This window comes from Anabas testudineus, chromosome 3 (genome assembly GCF_900324465.2).
Source record: "Anabas testudineus chromosome 3, fAnaTes1.2, whole genome shotgun sequence".
NCBI lineage: Eukaryota > Metazoa > Chordata > Actinopteri > Anabantiformes > Anabantidae > Anabas > Anabas testudineus.
In genome coordinates this window covers 7,790,437-7,818,098 of record NC_046612.1, presented here as the reverse complement: position 1 = coordinate 7,818,098, position 27,662 = coordinate 7,790,437, and the positions used below count along the sequence as shown (strand labels likewise).

General features: G+C 40.8%; 1 protein-coding gene across 5 annotated transcripts in view; it reads right to left on the bottom strand.

Moving 5' to 3' along the window:
- zfhx3 (zinc finger homeobox 3) overlaps positions 1 to 27,662 on the bottom strand; it is a 130,672-nt gene that overhangs the window by 19,773 nt on the left and 83,237 nt on the right. For 4 of the 5 annotated variants that reach the window (XM_026379010.2, XM_026379014.2, XM_026379012.2 and 1 more), the window contains exon 6: positions 5,817 to 5,924. The exons of the other annotated variant lie outside the window; for it this stretch is intronic. In XM_026379010.2, the coding sequence (XP_026234795.1) occupies positions 5,817 to 5,924 (108 nt within the window). The remainder of the gene's footprint in view (positions 1 to 5,816; positions 5,925 to 27,662) is intronic. 5 annotated transcript variants of the gene reach the window in all.

Here is a 27,662-nt window from a genome sequence, read left to right as displayed (position 1 = left end):
GCACCTTGTCTCACCTCCCATAGCTGGGTTGTATTATTCAAGCAGCAAAGGAGCTGTCAGCACAGTGCACTGGTCTCTGGAGCAATCACAGCCTTGTTGTGCTTTCAAGGGGAAGAAAAGATGGCTGCCGGACAGAGTGACTGACATAGCACGGAGTGAATTAACTACAACAGGTCATCTGTCATTGAACTCTTGCAGGAGTACAATCACAGCTTTAATATGCTTTGCCCTTGGAAGAGGTTTTAAAATTTGAGCTACACTCACACGCTGTTCAAGGAAGTGGAAGATGGGACAAAGATTCCTCGTGTTTTGGAGGGAGACCCCCCCCCCCCTCCTTACTGATTGACACGGGGTCCTCATCATCTCTTTGCCCCCTCATTACCGTAGTTCCTGTCTTGCTACAGCAGGTTCAGGCCTCTAGTTGTAGAAAACTGTCCTGCCAGCCAAGCTGCAGCTTTATTTTTACTTTCCCAGAACTGTCTCAATCTGCCAATCACGTTCAACCTAAGATCACACCCACAATTCCTCTCCATAGTGAAATCAATGATCCTCGGAGGTACACTCTCTGAAAGAGTGTGTCCTCTGATCCCCAGCTCCCTAAAACTTTTCACATTCACACTCTCTAACACCCTTCTCCTCTGTGCACTGTACAAAATCTCCACCTCTCTTCCCTCATCGAGTTGGCCATTAATACAGATGATTCAACTCCCACAGTGCCACATGTCATTCTCTTTTAATGTTAAGCTAACAACACCTGAATATTGTCTTTTCTTTTTCCCCATTTCTGTCCAGGTTTTTAATTTACAGCCTGTGTCAGAGCTCAGACTAATAAAGGGCAGTGTTCCAAACTGAAACCTTGAAATAAACCCGATTGTGAAGCTACACGTGAACTCATTTCCTACTGTTCATGAAATTCAAACCTGCATCTTAGGACAAAACCTATAAGAAGAACCAAAAATAGTGTCTTGCGGCTGCAACATAATTCCAAAAAGTCAAATCCAACATGAAGAAAACGAGATGCAGTATTAATTAGCAGAAGAGTTATAAATCTCCAGGCAGTTGAACACAGGATGACATGGCGTTCACCTTTACAGGACGCTCAGAGACACAGCACTGGTGCTTGGCCATTAGACACCCCGTGGTAAAACTCATAAACACAGAGCTTTCAGGGAGTTGGCTCACGAACAAGGACAATTTATGACCTATTATCTTCAAAGACAACAGGAATTATAATTTGAGGAATGACAAGCACTCAAAGGATGTGGTATGAATATGTAAACATTTTCACCGCTCTGTCTCCTTATTTCTCATACTACTTAGTGTTTAAAAGCAATAACAAATCACCACTGCACTGAATGTCTTCCAGTTTAGGGGAACAATAACATAAACTTTAATAATTTGATTGTAACTTACCATAAGCATGCAATTTCAACTTCAACCAAAGCTAATATTCAATATACATATCTGCACTGTTACATGGAGAACGATTCATAACATTTGGTGTGTTTATTCCTGAGTGAGCAACACCAGAAGACTGGGAGCATAATAAAAAGGGAGCAGACTGCAATGCCACAGAGCTGCGTCTAGGGGATGCTAATCATCATGTTCATTATAAAGACAAAATGCAGCAACTCCAGTGTCCAACACAACATCAGCAGATAATACACATCACTGTGCCCGTGTGCATGCTTAACAGTTTCACAGGTTTAGTGTCAATATTTAACTGATAATTGTTTAAGCTGGTCTTTGTGGAAACACAGCACAGGTTTGGGTCATCTTCCTGAGAAAGGTTCTGGTACAAGTAAATATATTAAACCATCTTGATTATAGTATTTGTTATTGTATAATTACACACTTTACAGTTGTTCTTATAAGTCTGCAGTACATGCCTTCCACCTCACCACAATATATAAATATTGACTTCAAGCATTTTAATTTTTTTATGCATATGTGTTTACAAGTGTGATTAGGTAGGAAAATACTTTAAGCGTAGCAAAAGCACTATTTATACACAGGTTGTGTGAAAACACTGTGCAGCAGCTAATTGAATACTAAATATACATACATTCAAATCTAAGCTAAGATTTTTTCTAATTGCCAAAGACATAAACTAATAACTAAGTTTGAACTACAGAAGTGCACCTCACTAGAAACATCTCCATTTATGTATGTATTTATATCTGTTGAATTTTACAGAACATAGAAATAGAAACAGATTCATTCAAGTTCATTTATCCATTAAATACAGACTTGTGAAATGACAATACATTCAAGGGCTGCCTATATGGTTACCAAGGCAAATGGATAGGTTTGAATGAAATGTTAAAACATATTTAAAACTGCCATTATATTTTGTGAATGAGCAGGATTTTTTTTTAATTGTGGGTCATTGAATGTCAATAAAATATTGTATATACCTCTGTGCGTTACCTGTCTGACATTTGCCATCACTTGTTTTTCCTCTACTCAGAAGTCTGATCTCCAAAGGCTTTACAGATCTCAGAAAGTGGATGACCTAGGCTGAAATATAATTTTTTACGCACCCCCTTGCTCCAGCTCCCATAAATTGAATGTAAGGAAAGAGGTGTGAAAAGAATTATTTATCAAGTTCAATTTCAGACAACTACCATCCTCCCGAGCTCCAGAATGAAAGAGATTATTTCTCTCCCCCTCCTTCTCACCACTTCTAATTCAACTGTTCCATACATTTATGTTAAAAATGTCAATGTCACATTGTGTCCAGGTCTGCAGGTGTATTAACGATTCCCATCTTTCAGTTCTCTTCACCTTGCTATCTCCCCTACACTTGCCACCTCCTGACTCTCTCCTTGCTGCATCCCCATACATTCAGCTGCTGCATAAATACACCTCCTGCTTTAATGAAGGTAAGGATCCTGTTCCTATGCAGAACGCTTCCCTTTTGCCACTGCTGTCTCAGCTAGGTGAAGTAGGTGTGAGGAGAGGCTATTCATTTATACATATTTCATACCTAGCCTTAAAAATGACCCTTTGAATTACTAATCATGCAGGATGATTAAATTGCAGCTACCGCCAACATGAACATCACTGTCCAAATCGTCCTGTTTTAACTATCTTTACAATTAATTTGTATTGTCTACTTTCTGGATATATAACTCTAATAATATACTGTATAATCACAAAAAGTTGCTCCACATACTGCTTGCTGTGATGGGAGTATATGACATTTACATATGTCTGAATGCCTGAACATGCACATATATGTATTATATTTGAGATAAATACAAAACAACTGAATAATGAAGGCATCTTTCAAGAGATGACATGACGAATACATATGCATTTTACAAAGGCTTCTGATGTACCTCTAAATGATTTTAATGAATACTGAGGAGCTGTGGAACAAGAAAGAGACAATAAGATTGACAGTGGCTTTAAAAAGAAGGAAGCCTTTTTTCTGTGTTCGCTAATGCTGTCTGTCTGACAGTGACTGTCATTTGTAAAGGAACAATGTTGTGCTCTGTTCCAACTGCTACATGACAATGATGAGAAGAAATACTTCAGTAGTTCTAATGATGGACCTTAGAAACGGCTGAGCCTCAGACAGTGGGAGACTGAGCACCTCTCAGATAAATAACAGGTTGGCCAAGACACTCATACATCGTATTCTAACATACACACCATCTGTGTAGCTACTGTACAAACATCTTCAGACAATCACCAGCCCAAACAAGTGCTCCTCTGTTTACCAAATGCATTGTGGGGTTTTCGTCTTTTTTTTTTATTATTATTTATTTTTTATTTTTTTAATACAAAATAGTTTTTTTTGCGCTTGCTTTGAATGGGCACTGTATTCATCATTCGCAAAAAGTTTGAAGTACAAAAGAGACCCTTCCATTAAACTACAGCTGTTTACCTTTCGCTGACAACACTGCCTTGAACCCACCACCCCAACACACCCACCCACCTTTTCACTGACATCAAACAGAACCTCAGACCTGGTTCCCTAATGCACATGCTATTTTTAACTAAGCGTTTCTAATAAGCTGCTGGGAAGCTGTAAATTTTTCATATGCAAGCACATATTTCCTTTGTGAAAACACAGAAACACACTTATTTGGTGATTAGCGACTGACAGAGGGGAGGAAAGGAACTGAATATGCTTGTATCAAATTGCATGCCTTTCAAAAAGGAGGAATCCTAATGCGAGGAGTCGTCTTCCTGTGCACCACAGGTATGAGTGAATTATTAATCGGCCAGCTCATTTTAATGCTTTTTAAAGTGCTTTATTTTGATGTGCTAAAACATACTTTTAGCCATATTCAGTCAGGCATGCATATCATTATTTCTTCCATCAAAGAAGAGTGTCGCCCTTTCAAAGAGCACAAACAACTCAGCCTCATTTAAAATAGAAGTTCGAATATCAAAGACATATTACAAAGGCTGAGCTTCAAACACTGTGATGAAGTTTTTTTGCTGCACTTTATAAAAAACTTAGATATGCAAAAGGTCTGAATTGTTTTCCAGCTTTTAACCTGACTAGTGTAAATCAAAACATCTTGCAGTAACACAAGAAGTTAGACAAGTGAGAAGCATCTATCGCGGCCTGTTACTGTTCAGTGTCATCATTATCAGAAATCTCTTCTATTGAATAAGAGATATCTTTACTTTCACCATTGTTTTTCTATCATAGGCGCACAAAGTAAATTGTGCATAAAAAAGAAAATTAAACTATATTTCATTTGTACTGACATTTCAGAAATGTAAAACATCAGAAATACTGCAAGTAAACGAAAGCAAAAAAACGACAAAATTAAGTCCTGCTTCAAACTTGTGCCTCATTAAACTGGAGTTTAAAACAATGTTTCATTCATGTCCTGGAGATAAAGTCGGGCTCACAGTTTGAAGGCGACCACATGGTGTTAAAAGTACAGTAACTTCTTTAACATGTCTGAAAAGGTATGGAAAAACACTCCACCTCATTCAGAGCATCTGTGTTATTAGATTAGCACCTGTACTAATGCAGTCACTCAACTTGTGATTTGCTTCGATACGTCCAGCGACTATGACAACAAGTGCCCTCATTTCTCATGTAAAAACTTCAATAACAGTCATGATTGGTCCCACAGGGGGAAAAAGAAAAGCCACACAGCCTCTCTACCATAAACTCAAGGGTTGACAGTGTATCCATGCTTAACTATTCAAACTGGAAACGATTTCAATACATTAGAACCTTAAATGACTTCTCAAGTGCTCGAAAAGGTTTTTAGGAACAGCAGCATGCCCCTGACCAGGGTTTGTTTAGCTCTAAAGCTCCTCCCCTCAGCCTGGGCCCACCCCCCTGCTTAGGAGTCACCATCTACACCTGTCAAGCAGGATGGATCTGATCTGATAACATCAAACACAGGTGAGTGTTGCCTATGTTCCTGTGTGTGTGCAGCAAAGTTGAGAGGGGGGCAGTGCTATCACATGTGTGTGCACACATGGCTCAGCTGGAGTTACACATACAGGCCCCTCTCTGCACATCACCTATTGAGCAAAGACAAAACATGGGTCACATGTCACCTGAGCATATTACCCAAACTTACAGTTAATCCTAACTGTATCTGATGGAATTTAATCCCTGCAAACCTGCAGCATGAAAGAGCAGTATTTGAAAACTAGAACTGGATTGAGGGAGTTTTGAGAAAGTGTGCTTAAAAGGCTCTCAACACTTTTGTTAAGATATGTTTAGTATAATTAAACAAAGGCCCTGCTATGCACCCTTCAGGTGCAGGGCCACATGTTTCCTGAGAATAGTATTGCCTAAATGTGTGTGGTGTAAATATTGGCCTTACCTGTCCCTTTGGTGAGCTCCTTCTCCCCCCCACTTTCTCTGTCTTTGGTTTGGTCCTCCTGGTCTGTGGTGGTCTCACTAGCAGCCTCCACATCCTCGCTCAGCTCTCCTGAAGGGGGAGGGAGGACGGGATATGTAAATCACCACGCCATCAGAATTGGTGGAAGCACTTAAAGGGACGGCAGCGTTTTTTTCTATAGGAGCTTGCAACAATTACATTTGCTGACACACAGTTGCAAGGGTAGCAGACAAAGAGGGCAGAATCTGCTTTCTGCTCTCTGTCCTGTGCTGTGTGATTCTAACTGGGAAATGTATTTTGACAAAAAATATTAAATCGGGGAAATGTGTTATTATTTTTATTATTGCTAATATATTATCTCGGTGTAGACAACATGGACACAAATATGGTTTCCTTCTTTTTAGTTGGGACATAAAATTGCAGAAAAAAAAAGCAGCCATGTGGTCTGAAGTGGGCAGATGGAAACATAATTGTGTGAGCAGTATCCTTCAAGAGAAAGACCTTATACTAGGAGCATCTAAGCAAGTCTATATCCTTTCCCTCATCCACTCAAACACACACTTTTCTGTCCCCTGTTGCAGTCTGCTAGGTTACTTACCAATATAAACCTCATTTCACTTTTTCTATTCTACTACTGCAAAAACAAAAACCATAAATATTTAAAACTTTCAGAGCCACAATTCATTTTATTTTTATGCCAAGTCAAAGGCAGAAATCCCCTGTAACCACCTTAAAAGCCTCAGCTCGATATATCAGGCCATTTAGGAGCATCGAAGTCCAAACAATGGATATCCGATAATGCCATTTGTAAGTAACACACAGAGGAAAAGATAGCAAAAACAGATAATAAAAAGGGCATCAATCTTGTTTATTTCTCTCCAGTGCCCCCTGAACATCCCCTTTGCCTGTTAAGTTTGTTTAAAAGTAGTGGGACTTGCATGCAATAGCATTGATTTGCCAACAGTAAACTAGGCCGCAGTCAATAGGCCCTATCAGTTATTACACAAGTCAGCTAATTCTCAGCAAATGTACTTAAATGCTCTTTTGAAAAAGCTTTCATGCTCAGGTCTACTCTATGAGCTATTGATATATTGACAATGCTACAACAGCTACTGAAATATCCTGTTCAAGTATTCAGCCCTGCAGTCATCACACATCCAATCTTAGCTCACCACATGACTACCCACAGCCGAAACCACTTTTATGATGTTACATTATCCCCAACACTCACTGTTTATCCCGTTAGTTATGAAACACTGCATACACCGTATATAAAGTTGACATTGTGTTCTCAAACTCTGATGTGTGTCATTATCACAGGTACACTTTGAACACACACACACACACACACACACACACACTTTTCTGAACCACCTGGATATTCTAAATATTCTATTCAGTTTTTCTGCTGAAGGTGTAAATAGAAATCCCTAATGCAAATAAGTCTTGTTTATAAATGAAAAATACATTAAAGGAAATTATTATTGTTTTTTACCTGGCATTTAATTCTCTGTATGTGAAAGAAGTCAACTTTTTCTCAGTAGCTAAATAAAAAGGGTATCTACACATATTTTACTATTCAAAGACATATTAATAATATACCATAAAAATAATTGCTTATTCAACACACACTGCATGTTTATATATATGAAGTTGTTGACAGGACAGGAGCACCTACCTTTCCTGCTTGCTAATACAAATGTTAGCTGAGCAGAGTGTGTGCATAGATTGTGTTTTTGCACATCACTGTTAATAAGCTCATCCATCCGTGTTTAAATAGAGATATTTGAAAGCGATGACAGCTCCTAATATGGAGTATTATCTTAAAAGGCAAACCATGAATTGTTACCATTGCAGTCCATCTCATGCTAGTGAGGCGGATCTTAAACATCCCCAGAAAACCTGCGGAGATCTGCTGCCGAGTTCCAAAATCCCATCTAACTCCTGCCTGCATAAATCTCCACAACTGCACGAGAATTAGGATACTGTACAGCTGCATAGGTGCTCAGATTACAAAATAATCCCCAGGTAAATTTTTTCACCTTCAAAAACGGGGCAAGGTGTCATTTCTCAGCTATGTGACACTTGTAGTGAGAGTAATTCCCCACCTACACATTAATACACACTTTGTGCTTAAACATTACTGTGATAGGCAGCCAGCATTCTAATTCAGCTTCCCTGCACCTATCCGCAACTTCCTGCACACATATTGTACATGTTCACTGATATTTTTTGCTCCCTCGGGTTTGTAATACATTTTTATTTAGATGGAGTTTTATCTACATACAGTGCATGCGACTTTCAGCACACAACACAAAGCCCATTCCATAATTTATGCAGAAATGCCGACATTTAATTCCAGGAGCAGCGTTACATCCTTAAGTGGTAAGTGGCTTTGCCTATTTCTCGTCTCATCTCCAACAAAATGATTAAAGCCAGGCCAACCATAATTAATGAAAGGTCATGAGTGGCCTAAGAGTAGGATGCAAATGGAAGAGACACTAAAACTGTAGCCGTAGATTAACCCTGAAAATAGATGAGGAGAAACACTCAAAGCTATGGCAGCAGGCCATTTCTAACCCAAATCTCAGAGATGTAAAGGACAATAGCCTGAAGGTTGTGTTCTAATTAATTGTCTTCATTAACCATCCTAATACAATGATATGAAACAGTTCCATTAATCTAATCATGCAAGCTGAATAAGCCCATTGCCGACACAGAGATTACACTCATCTGTTCTGAGCATATAAATATCAGCTTTGCTCTGCCAGTCACCAAGTGGGGACAGTCCATGAGCTCTCTGTTTCAGCATCTCCCAGACAGACACACACAGGCATACGCACACACTCCCTCACCATCTAGCTGCTTTGCAGTCTTACCCTCGTGTTTTGCCAGGGAGTGCAGAGGCTCAATCAGGCCCATAGGTGTCACTCTATACAAGCTGGGAGAGTGCAACTTGCTCACACACATTAATGAGGTGCGGGGGGAAGGGGCCGAGCAGCAACAGACAGAAACACATGGGGAAGGGGAAAAGGGAAGAAATATGTGGAGATGACAAAAGCAGATGCTATGCAAGAGGAGTCCAGTGAAGATGAGACACTAAAAATGGCGAGATTACCTTCAGATGAGAGAGAGCAGCTTTCCTTTCCCCTGAAGAGCAGTGATTACACTAATGCTAATCAGACTGACAAGCACAAACGGCCTAATAAATAATTGATGGTAACCACTGCACTTTCCAGTATTCCTTCCCAGACTGTAGAGAAGAGCTGCAGCAAGTAATAATAGTCACTCTAGATATCTTTCAGTAGGTCAGGCTCCTCCTCCTTCCTCGGCCTCAGCAGAATATACTGCTATGATGATAACAGCCTTGCTTAAAGTACAGAATTCCAGTCCTACCTGAGAATGGCTCCAGTGTTCCTTGACAGTCTGTTCTTTTTTGTTGCATATACAGAATCTCAGTCAACAACCCTGTCTTGTCTATCTCTCTTTTGGCTTTCGCAAGTCCTGGAGAACCAACGCGGGGGCTGATCTGAGCTTCTCCCTCTCCCCGGCTCTCGAGAACTGGGAGCGAGGCTTGAACTCTGCTTCTCTCTGGGCTCTTGTGTGGAGCTGTGTGTCTAAGCTCTCATTACTCTCATTATGATTATTGAGGCTGTTGTTATCATTTTAACCAGGTGTCACAGGACCGCACTGTAAATCAGAGAGGTGTGCTTCCCCCGCTTTGTCCAGGGCCGGACAGCTTCCTTTTCTTTAGCGCTGCACTGTCGGATAAAAAGCAATCTTATTTCACACTTCACAGACTCTATCTTTCTCCCCTACTTCTTCTTTTAAAAATCCCCCTCTTGCTCCCCCCATCATCCCTTGCACCCCTTCCTTATATCAAAGTTGGCTTGACTCTGGACTAGAGGGTGCAAAATGAAAGTGACAGGAGGGTACCATGGGACAATGAGACACAGGACCCATGCTGAGGGCTTTCATGCATTGTCCTCTCCTCATATCAGCACCTCTGCGCCCCATATGCAAGACCCCCCCTTTTAAAGCACAGCACACAGGAAAACACTCCCACCCCTTATAACCCCCCTCTGGACACACACACTCACAGAAGCTCCCTCCCTGCATCTTCACAAGCCACCTCTCATAAAACCACAACAGAGCAAAACATGCCCACAACGAAGCCAGAAGCAAGAGGAGTTGTTGCTTATCAACAACCAATAAACCACAATATGGTATTATCAGTGATCATAATGGCCACTACCGTCAAGAGACAAGTTAAAATGTGGACAAAAAAAAAAAAGCTTTTTAAATGACTTGCAAACTATTCATACTAATACATATGTTAATTAACCTAATGCATTCCTGTTGTATTTGTTTATAAGGTCCTTAAGGTACATTATAAAGATGAAAGCAATATTTAAAATGACTTAAAGTGTACAAAGATGCACATAAGTGGGCATCACAATCAATAAAGTAAACTGTCACAAAGCACACCAAACACTAGACCTGCCACACACACACACACACACACACACACACACACACACACACACACAAAATGAAAGTGTCTCTGTCTGTTTTTCCTCGCTCGTGCTCTCACTCCCACTCCCACTCTCCCATACGCTTTCACATTTTGAAAGGAAAGAAGAGTAAGCTACCTCAGCGCTGCTGGTCGGAGTTACATGTTAGATTCCTGACCTGTCTATCGGGGGACATGCTGGCCTCTCCCTGCTGGCCCTGCTGTGACCTCAGGATCTAAATGTGAATGAATACTTTGTGTCTCCATGGGGCTGAGGGCATGAGGAGGAGGAGGAGGAGGAGGAGGGGGCAGGGAGGTGGGAGAAGAGGAGGAGGAGGTGCAGGAGATGGAGGAGGGGTACGGGGTTAGGGTAGCTAATAACCAAAAAAAAAAAAAAAAAAAACTTTAAATGGCAAGTTAATCACAAACAGCAGTGATAGCTCACACAGCCTTAGAACAATATCACGGCAACCCCCTCCTCCGCTGCTCTGCTACTCTCCCGGTGGTGCCTGCTCATCAAACCAGCCTCGCAGCTCTTCTACACAACACTTCATTTGATCCCTCTTTCCTTTTCAAACTAAATGACCATTTTAAAAGACACTAAAGTGTATTCAGGTCACAAAGAGTCACGCAGAGAAGTCATGTTTTTGTAGCCGTTTTGACTTTCTTTGTGCTCTTCATCCTTAGTAAATTACTAACTGTTATTAAGCACCATGTAAAGTATTAAATATTTTCCCTAAAGTGTTATCTCATGGGAAATGATACTAATTAGAAATACTTCTCATGTTAATGGCATGTTTAGATACATTGCAAATAAAGTGGATGAAATGAGTGCCGCTCTAGTTCTTTTCTCTTTGTGTTTTACTTGAGTGATGAAGGAGAGGAGGATCTAGGTTAATGTGGCTACACAGGGAATGAGCATTCAGGGACTGCTCACTCTTCTGCCCCAGCTGACACATACTCACACATACACACACAGTGACTCCCTTGAATGTCCAAGATGATGGCCGCTCACTAACACCTATTATGTCCACAATAGAAGATGCAGGCTGTACTTTTTCCTGCTAGGATGGTGGGCTAAAAGCCTGGATGGGGGGCAAAAACATCACTGGGCAATGCTCTTCCATCTACTCAGCCTGAGGGACTTTGTCCTGCACAAAGGGTCACTCTGCCTCCCTGCTTACCGTCTTCCATTGCTACCTCCTCTTAAATCAACGCCCTTTTATTAATGCATCTTTTTTTCTTTTCCCCCCAGCTTGCACTACATTGCCTCCACCTATTTCCAGCTATTCAAAGGGACCAAACAGAAGTGGGGTGGTTTTACTTACTGTGGGGGTGGCTGAAGGGGTGTCTGGGGAAAAAAGGGAGGAAAAAAAAAAGCATCAACGCTGTCACGAAGGGCAATCACATCAACTCAGAAATATTCACCAGTGGGTTGGAAAATGTGATGGTACAGTTATGACAGGCGAACAGGCGACTTCCCCCACTCTAGCCCACAGTCCCTGGCCTCACTCTCCATCAGTGCGGAAGCACGGTGGACACTCTGAATATGTATAACCCGGAAAATGTATTGATTTTTCATTTGGCAAAAAAGGGACACAAAAATCACATAACCTGAAACTGTCACAGCTCTTTTGTTCATAGCTCATCTCTCCTGATGTTTGCCTTTTGCCACAAACTCTCTTTAATTACCAGGTACAGCGAGCTTCAGAGCCTTTCTCCACAGAGACACAGCCACATACAGCCTGCTGGGCTTAACAAGACAGCCCACATCTATTATATATGACATACACCCAGCAGCTTTTGTTTCATATCTGACTAATAAGCGCACTGAATATGACTATACCCACAGTTTGTTTTGTTATTATACACAAGACACAGTGCAAAAAGCTTTCTTGAAGAAAACCTTGAAAATTAAAAATGTAGTATGGCGCATTAAAAATAGCACTTTCATATTAAAAGCTAACGCTGGATAGTCCCAGCATTTATTTGATGTGTTTTTCTGAAGTGGTTCTGCTTAACATGAAATTCTATTATCGATCTAAGTTTTCCCAGGTAACAGGCAGGTGCTGGTATGTTTTTCTGAGTGTGCACACTTGTGTATGTGTGTGTCCATTAACAGGTACTTATCTGTTTATCTCTCCTTTTAGGCACTGCAGATCAGTACAGTGGACTGTCTGAAAAAGATCTCTGCCTGTCGATTTATTGAATGCACCATTTGCATATCTTTGTAGTGCATCCATCTGCCTGTGGACTGTTCTGTGGAGGTATTAGCTCAGAAAATCAATGTTGCTATGGTTGGATGTATGTAGCGCCTACCTCGGCGCGTGTTAGGAATCCGGCTCACAGATCCCACATGGGTCCTATTTACATGAGTCCTGCCGGCGGAGGCTTTCCTGCCAGTCCTTCAATCTTAGTAAACTTAAAGTACACAAACACATTTCTCAGCATGCCCATCCAGAGGGGGCTGGTTTGCCATTCTCTTCGATGGTCATCCTGCCTCCATGTCTCCATCCAGAGCCCTGGGCCCGACTGGCTGTTTGTTTATGAAAGCGTACAGTAAGATAAAACAGAATCTGAAAAGGTTATGAATCCCAAATTTGCTAATCAATTTTATTTAAAATATAAAATATAGGCTATCATCGATGTGTGTTTGCTCTCAAAAGTTTAACGTCCTGCTAAGTTCAAATGTTTCAGGATAGCTGAGAGGTGAAGGATGGTGTTTTATCTTATTTATGTATTTATAATACTTTCACACACAGTTTTACGTGTTACATCATACTGTGGTACTGATATACATGGACACGGTGTTTGTGTGGAGACCTTGCTATGGATACGAATACAGATATAAGATTTATACTAGACGCTGCAGAGGATGCATTGGGCAACTTTTCTTTTAACAACGACCCTGGCTGGTTCTTCATTGCCAATTGCTAAAGAAATCCAATGATTATGTTGCACAGGCACTTTAAAACATCCATGAGAGTGTTACTACTTATTGCAAAAAAAAAAAAAAATAAATATTGCTACCTCTATCCATTCAGTTTCTAATACAAATCAAACACAGGGAGGTTTCTTTCACCATTTGTCTTTCTTTCTGTTCCTCTTTGCATAGCCCATCCATTACTTTCACATGAAATATGAAAAGGCAATATCCTCTCTGTGTTTGTACTGAAGCGTAATGCGATTGTGTTGTCATTTATAGGAAATAATCGCAAACCTCTCTTTCATTTTCCAGTTCAAATAACCATGAAAAATTAGCCTTCAATGTCAGGGAGGACAACAAAGGGATGCACACAGACTATTGCTTCACCACCGCGCTTGACATTTCTCCTTAATAGGAAAACGGGTGGTTGTTTCTATCTTTCTTTTTCAATCTTTTTCTTTTTCTAACCTCGTCTTTTGCCTAATTAAAAGTTGTGCACTCAGATCTTTGTAAATCTTTCCTCCATCTTTTTTCGCTGTCGAGGGTTTGTATGCGAGGAAAGGTTGGAGGTTTAGAAAACTCCGGTCCCATACACACAGCATCGTGCTCATTAGCACCCTTACCCCTGTCTGCTAATGGCTACTGTTGGAGGGAGATGTCGCCAGACAACCACTACGGGGCCTAGGTCGCCGTGACTACCGTCCAGCAGCCTGATAGATAAATAATTCAAGAGCTATCAGACTCCCTGGCAGCAGAGCAGTTCCAAAAACACACACTAAGGACACAGCTTGTAAAGGCCTTCCTAACTGATCAGCATTTAGCCTTTACAAATGATGTACAAACCAGATGTCTGCACAAGACCCCACACAATTAGCCTTAGCAGTAGAAGTCAGGGGATCCTTTTAATTTAGAGAAATCTTTATTTTCAGTGTGAGCAGCAAAGTAATGGTAATTGCTTTCTGTATTACTGCCATTAAAGGCTTAATAGGCAGGTTGTTTTCCACTGTAATTATGTACAAAATAATCAAGCAACTTTGCAGTGCAATTATTGGAGATGCATTTAACCAAGTTTATTTTTTGCTTGCAACACTAGGTAGAGCTAAAGACCAAAAATGAATATCAATACTGCATGGTGCATTGTGCTCCAAGTACGTAAAAACACTTCATATTATTTGGTGTGCAGAAGTAGTACGACAGATCAGTTTTACAACTAGTTTAGAAACCATTCATGTACTCATGGTAAATATTTGAGTGAGGTTATATCTCACAGCACAGGTCAACTCTTTTCTCTGGGTTATGAGGCATTTCTCTTTGAAGATTCAGTTCAGTCTTCTTTCCCCTGAACTATGCTTGTTACTCTTTGGAGTGAAGAGTTAAATGAAAATTACATCAAACCTACATAACAAAATCACAACTAGATGTCTATTCAAGTGCTGTGTTGATGACTCTTATGGGTTTCCTAACATAATACTTTATCCTTATTTGCATACTTTAAAAACTGGATTTCATCTGGAAGCATGGGTTGTGATGCATATAATGAAATTTCCTCTCAAAAGGCTAATGAAAAAGACTCATCTCATGCAATTAGCTGCTCCTTTATTCACTTCTTGTAATGTATTAATTTATTATCCCATAATTCTGGCAGCATTATTATTTATTAGATTACGTGCACACCTTACAGCCTTAATTACAAAATACACTCGGAGTCAGATGATGTGATGCAATGCACCAACTCAACCATCATTTAAACTAGTAATCCTAATCTCAGTAGTATATCCAGCCTGTGTTCATCTTATCAGTATGCCAAATTGCTTTAAGCTTTCGATTTCACCTGATTGAAAAATGCCTCCGAATGACACTTAAACAGACCAAGCCCACACAGTTCACCCAGCATGAGGGCTCCTTTTTTTTTTACTGGTAAGATATTATTCAAATGACTGATTGTAGCACTTGTGTGCTGTGTCTTACAAGCACCGACGTAAGCAAACGTAGCTTCTGTCCGGTTCTTCGCGGACATGTCATGTCATAATACTGTGAAAGTGGGCTGAAAGCTCCTAAAGGGGTGGAACTGTGCTGCCCGCTGTGCTGGTCTCCAGAGAAAGAGACTTGGAGTGATTACAGTCAAACACTGCTACTCAGTTATCTTTGGCTCAGCCACAGGAGAGGGAGAGGACGAGACAGGAAGGGAAAAAATGGAACTGATGATGTGGCTAAAACGTGGGCCAGCTGTTCTAAAATGACCAAAATTAATAGGATGTATGATAGTTTCTTGTAACATTTACTCCATGCTAAAAAAGAAAACAACCCACTAACAATCACTGAGGCCAAAACATCTTGAGGATGCGTACCAAGACTGTCTGATGTCCATAAGACACCAGTGCATTCTTCCCAAACGCTGTCAACAACAGCTCTGTGGGGAATGAGATATTATTAAAGAGACATTTCAAATGCCCTTGGATTCTGAAGTGGAGGCCAATTAAATGGCTTTGCAGCATCCATTTTGTGCCAAGTGAACAGGTATGAGTAGAAGGGGGGAGGGGAAAGGTTTGACGGCAGCAGGGAGGAAGAGGGGAGAGCAGAGCACACGGGCAGGTAGGTGTGGTAGCTGATTGACCCATCAGCAGTCCGCACTAAGTACATTTCAAATTAATGCGCTTTGTGGAACATTATGATGACACAACATCACATAATTTGTGTCGTTATCCTACTTTAACTTTTACAGGAAATTGTTTACAGTCGAAAACTGCAGCATTTATAAAATGTTGCATTTTCTTTCCTTCCTTTCTCCTCTCCAGTTTTATGCTGACTAGACATATAGGCATGGAAATGAGCAGGTTGGTCAGAGTTGTGGATTCCCCAGCCTCTCTAAGGCATGGTTAGGGATTAACAACCTCTGCCCTACAGAGACCAGGCCTGCTGCTCAGACAGTGCTATGCTATACCGCGTCTTGTGTTTCTGTTATATGCATGGCTGTGGTTGTTAGTGTTGCTGTTGTTTTTGTAATGGGTGCCGTTATTGTCCTCGCTGCAGAAGACTCTTCTCACTCATTAGCCAGAGGTTGGAGAGTTAGGGGTGAAAGCCCAATAAGGTACAAAATTAATTATTCATGTCAGTGGTTGGTGTTTGGGTGCTGCTCTGGGGCCAAAAGCAGGGACTCTAACTAGCAGAGGTCTGCCTCTGGAGGATTGTTGGAATAAACAATTGAAAAAATATTATGCCGTGGGAGTCAGTTACCAGGAGAAAACAAACACTAATCACCAAACTAATCATTAAAACAAGCTGCCTACAATAATACGGCTCTCTGTGGGTTCACGTACTTCCCTCGTGTACTGATCCAGCATCCTAAAACTCCATCATGTCCTCAGTCTAGATCCTGCTTCTAGCTCATGAATGGGCCCACACACAGCCCCCTCCTCTTCATTCAGCCATGGCTTCTGTTGGCTCCAGCCAGGACCAGTGGCCTCCTGAGAAGGCTGTGATAAGAATTCATTTCTTCCTATTATGTGCTCTTGTCCACTGCCTCAGTTCATCAGTTCAGTGCAACCAAGTCAATGAAAGGGCCTGTAATGAAGCAATCAGATGCAGCCTGGTTCTCTGGGCCCAGCACTCCATTCTCAGCTCCCAGACCCTAGCTCCCAGTGCAGGGTGTAGGTTGGGGTGGGGGTGGTGGCATGGGGAGAACGGACACAGACTGCATGCAGGCATTAATTCAAGACCTTGCCTTTCATAGACTGGAGGATAAGCTGCTCTCACATGTGTTTCACACAAGGTCTTCTGTCTCCTGTGGGTTCAGAGATTCTCCCAGTTTTAGAGAGGCCCATTAGTTTGAGCAGGCTTCAATTCGGCCACTAAACTAGCCACAAACTAACATTTTCACTCCATTGTCTCCGCTACCATCCATTCCCTCCTGCCTCCACCTCTTAACATCTCTTCAACATGTGGAAACTATTATGGGAAGTTTGGGAGAGGAATGTATGTGTTGAATCTTAATCGGTACCTTAAAGTAGAGGACTCTGGGTTTCCTTTGTCTTGTAATGCTGTGAAACTTTTATTTCAAATTAAAAAGGACCTTTTTGATCTACCTAATATTGTTTTCTCTCCCTTCAGGGGCTGGAAATGGTTTGTGTTATCTTTGATCAGCCTCCCTTCCTTATCCTCTGTTATACACCCACATCTACAATACAAACACACATGGTTGTGGTGTTTTATGATCTGTGTTATTGAGTAGTCAGCGTTCACCACGAGGGTGTGAAGGCCCCAAAATTAAGATAATAGTAGAGAAAGAGGCAATAAATGTTATTTTATGAGTAGAACAACGATGATGCAGACAAATCACTAACACGTCTAATGCTGTGGTAAACGTGACACTGTCGCCTACAACTCAAAGTTCCCCCTCATCTGTACTTTCCCTTCCACCCTCTATAGTTCACCTGCTGCAAGCTTTGGCAGGAAGACCCTGCAGCTGGATTCTACCTGACAAGCCCCTTAACAAGCCGCAGTCATTAACCTCAGGAGCAGGCAGCTGCCATGTGATGTAGTGCACTCGGCCTGCTGCAGAAGGGCCCTATTGATCCCAGACATACTTGGTGCCTTCCTGGATGTTTATAATCAATATGCAAATGGCCCACAGCATTGATTCAATATTAATTTTCAATTAGGGAATTCTCGGGAGGTCCTAAGGGGTCAATACAGAACCATTCAGAGCAAAGGCTTGAGCAAGTTGCAGACATTGACGTTCCTCTACCCAAGACAACTTACTTACTGTTTATTTAGCCTGCCCCGCTGTAAGTCCTGATTAAGGCTTCGGATAATAGGCAGAGAGACAGATGGGCCTTTCTGCACTTCTGCAACACCTATTACATAAACTGGATTTTCGTCTGAAGGGCTTGCCCCAACTAATAAGTCATCACCTCACACTTAGTTCTGTTTCTTACTTTATTGTTTGTTGTCTACCTAACTGCAAAAAATCTAAAAATAAAATATAAAGTATTAAGTATAATAAATTAACTCTGTATCTGTTTTTACATATTCAAACCAGGTGATAAATAAGTGAACTATAGTATTTATATAAATACAAACACTTTCATTGCTTACATACAGACACTGTATTTATGTCATATTTGGCATTAGAAAACATAATTAACACATTAAAGTGATACTTGTGTTGTACAAGAAGAAACGCATTATTTCAGACAACCATCCTTAATTAACTGAAACCGACCGCAGCCACCATATGATGCTCAATGAGCGAAAAGCATTTACTGTGAATGGGAAAAAGAAAGATATGCGTGGTAGGACCAGCAATCAGTAAGACTGTCACTAACTTAACACTCTGTTGTTTCCAAAACCAGACTTACAGTAAAACACCAAGTATCATTCTACTCATTCTCTGTTGTTCCTTAGTAATAATTGTGCCCTTGAATGCAGAAAATTGTGTTTAATTACAACATATAAAGATGGAATGAAAAAAAGTTGAGCAATGAATGCAGTAAAGCACGAGATGATTCTTATCTAAAAACAAAAAAAGCAGTGGTACCGATTTATAAGCCTGCTATTATTCATGTACAGACAGTGTGTCTATCAGAGAGAGGTGTGGTTTGTTACTTGGCTGCGACTCTCTGAGTTGCTCTTTGTTACAACTGTCAAGATAATCAGGCTTTTGTGGCAACAAACAGGCACTACAGACATACTGTATTCATCACCACATAAACTACACTGCACGTAACATATATAATTAGAGGTGTAATAATTATATGGCTCTGGAGATATTGGCCAACAACAGTTACTGTTTGTCATATTACTATTATCTGTACTATATGTTATTTGTTTGTGTTGCCTGAATAGACAACATATGAAACATCCAGCTCTGTAGCTTTGCATCTGAAACACAGAGTTTTAGCTCTAAGAGCTTGAATCCTCACATAAAGGAAAAAGATGAATTGGAGAAGGCAGAAGAATATGAAGCTATAACTACTCGGTTCTGTAACTTCAAGGCCAAGGCAGCAAATAATGTAATGTCTTTGAGTTTGTTAACCTCTGGATTCCTTTTACTATATACATTTATTTCTATGGGCTCTGAATACACTGGGTCAGAGGGAGGCCTCACAGCCATGTTAACTCTCAGAGCTGTAAAGAGACGGCATGAGAAAATTGCCAAGAGTATAACAGAGATAACCTGGTTGAACTATTTGCTGTGTTTTCCTGTAAGATGCACCGCCTGAGGTAATTGGTTTAGGGATAACATTAATTACCACATTGCTCATTAATGGATGAAGCCTTTATTGGTTCCATTGATCAGCAGGACCTGTTAGCCATCATCCTAGGCAATGGTAGATGTAACAAGCTTACATATTGGCATATCAATTAATGCAATCAATTCCTGTCTTGCAGTTGCCATTCCCCCTGTCTACCCCGCCCCCTTCCAATCACCCCGTCTTTCTCCTCTATCATGTATCTGGATAATCGGCACAAAAGGCCCATTTCTGACCGAAGTTTATTAAGAGATATGCTAATTGTTGTTGAGGTTGTTACACAGTCGACTGATTGAGCCGTTGATGATGTTAAGGTATCGGCGTAAAACATTCCTCTAACTGGCCACTAAGAGTAGAGTACAACATATAACACACTACAGGGAGTTTGAAATGGAAGAGCTCTGCGTTTCATGTTCTTCTCGACTGATTATGCTTTTGAATAAATTCCAAACATTAGATTTAGTCATTTTGTATTTTAAGTCCTTAGACGTCAACACTCTAGTAATGTTGAGAGTTGAGGTTTATTCAGTCTAACCTCTAACGTACATTTGGATCACAAATCGTGCCTTTAACTTTATTCTTCTAAGAGGAAAAAGGAGTCATTGACTACAACTTGGAATCCTCTGTGTACTGTGTGCACCAAAGGGGCGACTGACTTCAAATACAAGGCTGCTGTACCCTGGTATAACATGGTGAAATGGGTAGAACATCAGGAATGAATGAGGGAACAGGGTGTGATAACTGAGAGCACACCATGACAAAGTGGAGGGATTTACCGTTGGGCCCGCAGCACTTCATTTGCTTAATAACAGATCATTCTATAAGAAAGTGGCTGCTCTGAGGGGGATATCACCCAACGAGGATGTCTCACTTGCAGAAATCCTATTTGAAGACAACACCTTTTGAGCGCTCATCCTCCTCCACGCCTAAGACGATCAACGCGCATGACAGGCCCCATTAATATGACGCCCCGTGTAACCTTGCTCTTTCTCCCTCTCTTCCAACAGAACAAAACTGATAGCCAGGAAGGAGGGGCATTATGTTCTGGCTGAGCATGTAACGGGAGGGGTGGTGTTCATTTTGAAAAGATTTCTTACATATCCTCCTCTGAGCCACCTGGAGACACTTTTTAGAAAGTGAGAGAACTGTGTGGAACAAGGATAGGAAAGTGTTGCTGGAGCCACCGGTGTCACCTGTGACAATCATACCCAGGACAAAGACATACGACTCTACACCTCTATATACACCACCGAGCTTCAGTATATCACAAAAAACACCTGCTTTTTTGCATAGACCTTTGATTCACATCCAAATCACGTCAGCGCTCATTGCATCTGTGGCTCCATGACCAACTGGTGTCACCGTATTTCAGAGAAAACAGAATAGACAACAATACCCTGAAAAAGACAAAGATACATACTGTACTGTACTTCAGAATCAATCATCCACACAAACAGGCTAAACTGGATCTTTTGGTATCTGTACGATACACAGATATACTTTTCATTACTTTCCATTGAACACGAGTGCAACAACCTATTTTAACGTCACTTCACTGTGAATAAAAATGTTTAACAAGCACATATTGTAATCTAGTTAAAATTATTTCTAAAATACACTATGTACCATGTGCCTGTAGTGATTGGCAATGCTAACTAGGAGTGAGAGGTGACACTTTTGTTGGACAGTGTTATGTGTCATGCGAGAGACCAGATGTACAGGCACTTAGTCGGGCACCCCTTGCTCGCTCGATGCGGGACCTCCTAAAGGCCCCTGTCCCCTGAGCAACGCACAAGTGGGCTGAGCAATTAACAATTTCATGCTGATTGCCTGAAGCATGTTTTGCTATGCCATAAAGATAATAGCATGAAGGGTGCAGCGGCAGCAACCCCCACTCCCCCTCCTCCGGTTTTCCTCTATTGCTTCCATTTTTCAATTCTCTCCTGTGCAATTCACATGTTGGAATGGAGCACTGCCTGCTTGCTTTATTAAAGACACTCTCCCTGCTTAGAGGGCGCATTTAAGAAAAAAAATATATAAAGATGACTCCCTGAAGAGTAAACAGGGATGATTATTAAAGGGAAGGAGAAAACTAGAGTCTTGGTCTCCCACTGGCTTCTTGATTTGAAAGTCTAATTTGGCAACTGCACACAACAGGCGTGCAGGTAGACAAAACAAACAGGTTCCATTTCCCCAGACAAACAGAGCATGCTCAGAGTGGTTGTCGGTGACAGCCCTCATCTTCTTCATTCTCTTCCCCACCATGGCATGACAGCAATCCGCTCTGACCATGGAACTCACTGCTGTGCAACAGGAAAATCTGTGCACCTCTAAATCTGCTATTCATCTGCACAACAGCATATACAAAAGTGCATAATGTTAATGACCATGGCACAAAACATGTGACTTTTCCACTTAATTACAACACTAATTATGCAAATAAAATAGTGATAGCTATAAACAGGAAGTAGTAATTACTTTTACCTCACAATGGTGAGAATTTGTTTGTTTAGCAAGTGATAAATAATTATAAAGCTTTGACAAAAACATGTAGTGCATTTTTAGAGGATTCAATATTGTCACTCCATAATAAAGTGTATTGTGTAGGCAACCCTAACCGCCATTACTAATGTTTGGACAACAGTGGCTGTGGTGCACTGTCCTCAGCCTGGCAAGTTCATATTATCCATAATGTGCAAGGAAGCCATGAATTACCTCGTTTTTGAGCTGAAGTGCAGCCTTGATACCACTAATGATGCTCCTGTGTCAATGAATGCAGATTTTATTAATGCAGTGCTTTCGCAGATCATATTGGTGATGTGAAAATGTATTCTATTTGTCTCTGTAGTGGTATTGTACACTATGGGGACATATGCACCACAAGAAGTGACATTTTTGAAGGTCTCTGCCTTTTACCACTCATTTCAGGTTGGGACCAATAACATACTATGGACATTATGTGAATTTCCCTTTTTGAATATGTCGATAAAAAGCTAAGAAGAAATAAAACGTTCTTTATTAAATGACTGCATTAGACTCACTATTCAGAGTACCCCTGTATTAACAATTTACCCTCAGGGTCATTGTTTTTAACTATACAAAACAAACCCTAAAAACATTAAGTGGACATATGGACAAAGGCTTGTGGTACCAGCCCCCTCTGCCTCTCTGGCCCGCCCTCTCTGACCCCCCCTCACCTCCCAGGCTTCTGGTTGCCCTTCCACCCCCTGGCTGTGTGTGAAAGTCCAGCTGGCACACTGACAGCCTCGACACCTCAACTGAACACTGCTACATAACAGGCCCCATATTGTTTATGATATTGAGCCTGTCATCTGCATTCTTAAGTGTCAAACACACACACATATACACTTAACGTGCAATAAGGAGAAACATGTTTTTGCATTAATTTGTACGATGCATTGTCACCCCCCACGCCCGGACACCAACAACACACATGCACACACTTATAAATTGCAGTCACATCCCCCTGCTAGAAGGGGATGATAATTGCGGACGGCCAATAAATTACTGCTGCCTCCACATCAATTATAAGCATCACGTCTGGCAATGAGGAAAATGAGATCTTGTGACAAATTTCATGAGGCTTGGCTGCCCAGCAGCCTTTCTTAACATGCTACAGATAGCAATCCCTTATCTAGCCTCTGTAATGGGGAGCTACGGATAGAGAGATGGAGCTCCAGCCATTTAATTAAAAAGCTTGGGGTAGGGGGTGGAGAGGTGTAATTCATTGAAAAGGCACAGGAAGGAGACAAAGCCTTTGTCTCCAATACATATTTTGCTCAGTATTGTCACTCATCAGAGGCCAAGCTTGTATCTCCTCTGACAGCAATTCTGGAGATTTTTTTTCCCGTCTTTGTGCTCATCTCTCCACTATTTTCTTGTCTGTTTCCTTCTCCTTTCCTTGTTTTTATATTTCCCAGGAGTCCACTGTTTTCTCCACTGGGACAGCTCCAACATTTTTTACGAATGACTGCGGTGGACAGACAGTGGCACTGAATGAAATGGCCCCTGCACCTAATTGTATTCCCACCTGGGGAAGGCAGGCGAGGGTGGAGGCTTCAAGCGCACAGCAATGAGGATTTATGGCAGATGGGGAGACGGCAAAATAAAACACCAAAAGGGATGGCTCTTAAATCTCATTCCCAGTGCAATATTCATTGTAGTTGCAATCGGGTGTGCTGATAGAGCCTTGAAAAAAACGACTGCTGTGTTCAAATTATAGCTGTACTCTCTACTAATATTTAACATCATTAGAAAATCATTAGAAAACCATCATAAAACCTGGGATTATGACCAGAGCATTAAACACAATGATTATTCAGTGTGTTCCTTCTCCGCTTTGGCTTGGAAATGAGATTTGCTCTGCTGCGGCTATGTGGGGAAAAAGTAAGAATATTTTTCATAATTACTGTAACATTTGAAAAACATTGGCTTGCATGAATTACTATACCATTATGCAGTTGAGTTTGTCTGCCCAAAAGCAAAGTTTTCAATGAGGCTTTGCATGGGATATCATTAATGCATTTTCATGGAGGCATCAGCAGGAATAATGCCAATATATTACTAAACCTTAATATTACAAACCTTCACCAGTCGTGTGAGTAGACACACTGATTGATAGAATGCTTTAAAAGGGAAATGTAAAAGAAATAAAGATATTTTTGTTACATTTTAGCTGAATCATAATCAAAGGTGGTGGCATAATAACAGCACTATGGTGCAAACCATTACCTAAACTTCTGCCCATCAGTTCCTTAAGGAAGAAAAAAAAACAACATTTGGCAAATAAGACTGCAAATACGAGTGTGTATATCTTGTACTGTACTGTACTCTGATGTACTACTTAAAGAAAGGGAGGGCCAAGAGTGTCAGAGTTGAGTCTTTACTTTTTGGAATTTCTCGGCAGCCCCATTATCAAGAGCAGCCATCAGCACAAAGATAAAAGATCCTAATGGAGCTGGCCCTAGTGGAGATGAAAGGTGCAGAGATGGCACACTGTTATGAATCTCTAATGCAGCCCATGTTTCTAAGGTAATGACTGACTCTCAGGCCCCTCTCTCAGCTTCCCTGCTTAGGACCCACGTGATAAAGGTCTCCAATTCCTTGTCACTAAGTAGTAAGGCTGCAGCCCCATGGCCTTTGCTCTCGCTGGTACTGACAACCAGTCTGAGAAGGTACACACAGTTTGGAAAATAGCACATCTGTGTCTACTCTGGTTCCATCGACGGCCTGACAAAGTCAGCTCAAAACAACAACAAGGCTGAAAATAATACAACTTGTCATCACTGAGTGGGACTTATTGTTTATTGCTGCTGCTCACTTGAATGATAGTCACAGTGGTGGCAGAATGTTTTTGGTGAAGCTACTGTATGTTCAAAATAAACGTCTTACTCCCTTTGAATCACAGAGAAGATTGGGAATCTTTTTCATACTTTCATATGCTGAGGTATGCTTGTTTTACAGTAGGTGATATGAACAACATATTCTTTTTGGGTCAGTGTGAGCAGAAGGCTAACGTAAGAGCAATTCCTTGTCAAGGTTTTCAGAGTAATTGAACTGACACTTATGAGAACCAATGTTCTTTTGAATGCATTACTTGGCAGATATTCATGCTTTTGTCCCTTAAACTTTGCCAGCAAAAAAATGCTGCCCTTTGAACAACAGAGAGCTGTGAAAATACATAGTGAGAGAAAGCGCAAGTCTTCACTCCAGTCACTTTCACAGAACCTAATGGATTGTGAGCACTTAATGCATTAATCAATCAATATCTCTCACTGTACATCAACAACGCGACCAAGTTATGAATGACCTTTGTAACAAAAAAAAGGACACTTTAATGCACACAAGACTGCTCCTAGTTTAGTAACTTGGGCCCGATTTTTATCACGCATGATTACACCTTCACAACTCGGAAGGCCATTACCAGTGCACTAAATATACTGAGGTTAGTTGTTATACAATTTGCACATGGATTTGCTGAAGGTAGTGGAAGGCTGTAGCATAGTTCCTGCTGCATAACAACCTCATTTATTCACCTGTTATCTGCAGTTGATTAGAGCATATTCTTCCAGACATTAATTTAGAAATATTTAATAGGGGTGTACATCCACTTTCTACATCAAGGCCAAAAATGCATTTTACCTCTTGTGCATTATAATCCACTTTAAGTAGAAGACTGGTCACCAAGCAACTAGAAGAAGACATCATGAAAGATAATTGTTCTTCTTTGTAGTTTAAAGATGATCCCTATCTTTAGATAGAAAATATGAAAACTCCTAATTGAGAGAAACCATAAGTACTCGTATATACTCCAGTGGATGGCCGATAAATGTCTTTTCCAGTGTTACACCAATGTTAAGGTCTAGTGGGTCAGGCTGATTTGCAGCTGTTTTGTGGTGGGTGATGGTGACACATGATAAGAAAAAACATTTAAAAATACTAATTATTCTAAGATTAATTTATGTTGCTAGAAAATATGCATATTTCCATGACTATAAATCATTCATTGCACATTTTCAAGACTGGCTGAATTCACAGAGCAATCAATTTCAATAATTTCTCATTAAATGATTGGATTTTTAAAAACTGATTTAAAAAAAAAAAAGACTCTCTTCTCTGGGAAAAAGCAGACTACACACAAAACAGACAAAAAAGGTGGTTTTCCTTTACTATCTATTTTTTTAATAGTGTGGATAAGAAAGCAGGACGTGAAGGATTGAGCATGGCGATGGCGGGATAATACAGGATAGGAAGCGAGCGAAGTTGAGGTCATCATGATGGGAGGCATGTTTCTGAGTCCCTTCCTGGGCACTGGTGGAGCGTGGAAGTGAAGTGTGGAGACAGAGTGGAACGGACAGGAGCTGACTGCAGAGATCCAGAGAAAAGAAGAGCACAGAACAAGAGCACAAACTAATGCTATTGTGGTCAATGCACAATAGGTCCTGCAAAGTGACTGCAGAAGGCCCTTAAACAAAGAAGGCATTGCCATTCGCTCTCCCCCACCCAATTAGATTCTTTTGCCCAGTTTAACATGACAAAAACACAGGCCATTTTTCCTAATTCTGGCGGCCATGCTGGCCCCCGTGCCACCTTAAATCGAATAAGCCTCAGAGTGCTGGTCTGTCTGTTAGACTGACAACGACTTGTGACACGGATTCAAACACATCCACTGTGTTCTCCATTCTGCGTCCTACACACAAATATGTGCCCCATCTCAGCTTTCCCAAGTGCTTGAAATATTCAACATATACATGAGCGGAACTCATTTCCAGAGAACCCCCCAGTCATCTGGTACTGCTAAGGTTAACAACCATTTCTTTAGTGATTTTCTCTTAAATACACCTGGATTGGTTTATTTTTTGAAGAATCAATTTTTGAACCAGATTGAAAGTGTCCCCATGCAAACTTTAGTTTTATAATACTTGAATTAGCTGTCCATCAAAGTCCCTCAAAGTATAATAACAATAATAAAAAAGTGTTCTGATCATGCATAAGGTAACCACACCATCTCTGTCCAATAACTAGACATGGTGCATGCTTAAAACTGTCCCAAACAAATGTATGGCACATAAAGTGACTGTGAAACTACTTAACACTGTACTCTTCTCTCCTCGTACATTGTTAATGACTTTAGTCCCTGTTTATAAAATTAATGATTCATCAACAACTACTAATTACCACTAACAACTAACAGAGTAGTGAAGTTTGTTCCGTCGAAGTAGTTGTTGCTCTATATCACAGTTATACACGACACCCTGGAGTATTTCTGGATAAACATCAATACGCTCATTTTAAACTGGCAATTCAAGTGCACAAACTTAATCCTTACAATGTTACAATTTAAAAAACAAAGCCATCTGCCTCCTGAGTGGAAACTGGGAAATCTTTTTATAGCAGCATTTGTTCAGACCAACACACAAAAGAACCTGAAATTGCATGTCCTTCCCTCTTGACTGTGCAGTGCAGATGAATTGACTCAATATGCTCTCCTGTATGCTTTCTGAGCAAGCAGCATAAAAATTGACCTTTGCTTTCTTTCTAAACTGTGGATTATTCCTCTTAATGCTTCAAATTGGCCAGGGTGTGTTTTGCTGCTCTTTCCAATGTATTTGCCTTCT